At 35.2% G+C, this 3708-nt stretch overlaps 1 protein-coding gene across 1 annotated transcript; it reads right to left on the bottom strand.

Annotated features, from left to right (window-relative positions):
* Positions 1-682: 682 nt before the first annotated feature.
* On the bottom strand, positions 683-2219 carry LOC140986925 (aquaporin PIP2-7). The gene is made up of 4 exons (XM_073455342.1): positions 1832-2219; positions 1368-1663; positions 1142-1282; positions 683-1051 (listed from the first exon to the last, which is right to left on the bottom strand). The coding sequence occupies exons 1-4, from the start codon at positions 2124-2126 to the stop codon at positions 932-934; spliced, it is 852 nt and encodes a 283-aa protein (XP_073311443.1). The 5' UTR covers positions 2127-2219; the 3' UTR covers positions 683-931.
* Positions 2220-3708: the final 1489 nt, after the last annotated feature.

The raw sequence follows: 3708 nt of genomic DNA, 5'->3' as shown, positions 1-3708 counted from the left end.
ACCATTTTATTCTGGGAAACAGTCTTGGGAGATCCCGAAATATAGACTCGGATTTTTTTTTAAAAAAAAATTACGATATTACATTTCCACTTACAATTGAGAATTGAACACTTATCTTTAATTATTCTGAATCTTCATTCTAACATATTTCGATTTAACCTTTACTTGGATCTGCTTTTTACTGTGGTTTTCAAATCCTGGTGTGTGTGTGTGTGTGTTTTTTTTTTTTATTTAAGGATTTTCAAATTCTGAGCGCGCGTGGTCATGCCTAAAAAAATTAAATAATTTCCCACGAACGAATTTTACATCATATGTGTGCGTATGGTCTTTCAAATGATATAGTTCACAAGAATAAATGTCTCTGTCAAATTTTGCTTTCTATTCCAAAACAGTTGGACAAGGAAAGATTCGAGGACATAAGTTGAAGTGACTCATTCATCTCCTGCTCTTGATCTTCGATCACAAATATTCTATTTCAATCACTAATAAAATATGTTATTTTTAATATCAAAATTATTAATTTTTATTCTAAAAATAAACAAAATCGATCTATTTCAATAATAAAAATCCATGAGACGGTCTAAAAAAAACCTACAGTTCAAAACAAGGGATTTCAAGGTAGACTCCATCGAGATTTGTTCTCAAATTTTATGAAATAAAAACTAAAATTATGGGACGAAAGTTTATATAAAATTATTTATTATTATTAATTTTTAGAATCTGCTGCTGACTCATGCCAAAAAAATAATATTCACATAAAATAAATAGTTGCTTAAGGAAAAATACGAAATTAAAAAAGAAAAAAGGAACTCATAATTAATTAACAAACACATGCATTCTCCTGTCATTACACACACCACACAGACGTACATAAATCAACCAAATTCATTCCATTTTTGCTTCCACACTTGAATTGCTGCTACAAGCTTAATCAATTGGTGGGGTTGCTCCTGAAAGATCCCAAAGCCTTAATGGCGGCGGCTCTCAGGATATATTGGTGATACGCTGCCGCAGCCAACGCTCCCACGAATGGCCCAACCCAGAAAATCCACTGCACGACAAGATATATTTAGTGTAAAATCTCGCATGCTTGCCAACTGTTTGTAAACTAAAGAAAATTAAATTATTAGGAGAAATTTACTTGGTCATCCCATATTTTCTGCCGGTTGTAAATCACGGCGGCTCCTAAGCTTCTGGCTGGGTTGATGCCGGTCCCGGTGATGGGGATGGTGGCCAAGTGGACCATGAAAACTGCGAAACCGATTGGAAGTGGAGCCAAAACCTACACATGCACAGAGAAGAAATCACTCGAGAATCTTCATGAAACTTCAAAAACTCATGAACCTAGAGTTTGCTTTTGTTCTTACAGGGACGTGAGAGTCACGGGCACTCCTCTTGGGGTCGGTGGCGGAGAAAACGGTGTAAACAAGCACGAAGGTTCCGATGATCTCGGCGCCTAGACCGGTGCCCTTGTTGTATCCTGGCTGCACAAAGTTAGCGCCACCCCCCAGCCTATTGTAGAAGCTTTTCATGAAAGCTTTCACTAAGCCGACGCCACAGATGGCGCCCAAGCACTGTGCTAACATGTAACCCAAAGCTCTGATCAAAGACACCTTTCTCGCTAGAAACAACCCAAATGTCACAGCTGGGTTAATGTGGCCACCTGAAACGAAAAATAAAATTGATACATGTAGAATGAAACGACATTAAAATCGCATCATAAAAACAAATATTTCAAGGGGTCTGACTAGAAGAATTGCTCAGTCCAGAACTGAAAGAGAGAGAGCGCAGAAATCTCAAGGGCTTCGACGTCAGGATCTACTAATGTTACCTGAAATCCCAGCGGTGCAGTAAACGAGGATGAAGATCATGCCGCCAAAGGCCCACGCAATACCAAGGATCCCAACGCCGTCGCATTGGTCGGCGGCACTAAGCTTGTTGTGTCCAATCACGGTGGCGACTGTAACATACAGGAAGAGCAGGGTGGCGATGAACTCCGCGATGAGTGCTCTGTAAAAGGACCACAGCTTGAGCTCCGCCAAATCAAGAAGCGGCGCCGGCGGCGGGTCCACGTAGTCCTTCCCCGGGTGGTGGACATGCCCCTCTTCACTCACTTCCTTCGTCATCCTCCTTCCTCGCTCTCTTGGGTAAAAATTTCTACCCTTTCCCCGCTCGAGAATACAGAGTTTCACAGGAAATGGAAGAGAGAGTAAAAACTTTTTCTGAGCAGTGGGTGGAGAGTGGAGAATTTATGGATAAAGGAAGGGCATTTTGGGAATAAAAACAATTTGTGTGGGGCCCACTGTACAGGAAGACCATGTGATGGGATTGGTTAGTAACCTTTCCAAATTAATTTTTGAGGTTCCCTTCAACGTAAGTATTTCACTGATTTTCAATCTAAAAACGAAATTCGATAAATTCAATGATTCTAAGGGTAAATTGGTTTAAATCATCACACACTCAAACTTAAATTTTCATTCAGTTTTTGTCATAAAATTATGTTTTACACTCTTTGATCAACAACAAAATTTGTGTAGACTCTGTGAGTCCATATATATTTGTTTCAGATGAAAATTTGTATAAAACATTACAAATATGATATTAAATGTGATATTTGAACGTAAGATATTTTAGATCTAATAACATATGATTTTTGAATACTCAAACATGTATAACAAATATTGGTATTAATGACACAATTGTCTTTTCGGAGGAAAATCAACACAAAATATTAAAAATATGATACTTATATATATTACTTAATATTTTTGACAAAAAATTAATTTTTTATGAGTTAAATCTAATTACAAATCTATTCGTTTTTGCGTAAATGTTAAAGCTAATTGATAAAGTTTTGTTTGTGACATAATTATGATTTGTATATAAATAAATTTAATAAAGAATTGAGAGAGTAATGATAGGCCAAAGATTATCTGGTCGGGTAATTAAACCAACCTTTTCCCTTTTGTTTTTTGGATTTATACACAAAACCAGCTTTTTTAGTCTGCCTAATTGGGGGAGACAGCTGGCATTGTAACGTTTTAAAAAAGGAAATAAAATAAAATTGCCTAGGCTAATGCAATGCGGCCTCGACCTCAATCCAATAATTCGGAATTCCCCCGTTAGGTTAAATTTGTAATTTCGAAAAATCAATTATGTTATCCGTTTACAATCTGACACGTGTCATTGATGGAAATAACGGTCGTAAGCATTTATGGATGTGTTTCGAACCGACAATTGAACTCCAGTATTTTTATTTTTTTATTTTTATTATTTGATAGATTTTATATTTATTTATATTATATAATACAGAGAAGAGTATTGATTTAGTATTAAATTATTAATTCAATAAATTAAATATTTGTAATTTATTTTGGAACAGANATGTGCATGCAAGATATGAAGCATGTGCGTGCACGTGGGAATATCAAAAATCGACATGTTGAAACAATAGCATGAAATTAGACAAATATGGATATGGTTGTCATATGCACGCGACTATATTCGAATTCCAAGAGTTATTATTGTTTTTAAAAGTTGACAGCCAAATCCTTTTGAACATATCATTTATTTCTCGAAGTGTTGAGAATTATTTTGTGGGATAGTATGATTTAATTAATTATAGATAAATATAAAAGATTAAATAAAACGATCTAATTAATTATAATATAAAAGATTAAATAAAATGATCTAATTAATTAGAAGTTT

The sequence above is a fragment of the Primulina huaijiensis genome, chromosome 10, assembly GCF_012295235.1.
Source record: "Primulina huaijiensis isolate GDHJ02 chromosome 10, ASM1229523v2, whole genome shotgun sequence".
In the NCBI taxonomy this organism is placed as follows: Eukaryota; Viridiplantae; Streptophyta; class Magnoliopsida; order Lamiales; family Gesneriaceae; genus Primulina; species Primulina huaijiensis.
Note: the sequence above shows the minus strand (reverse complement) of the source record. Positions and strands in the feature narration are given on the sequence as shown.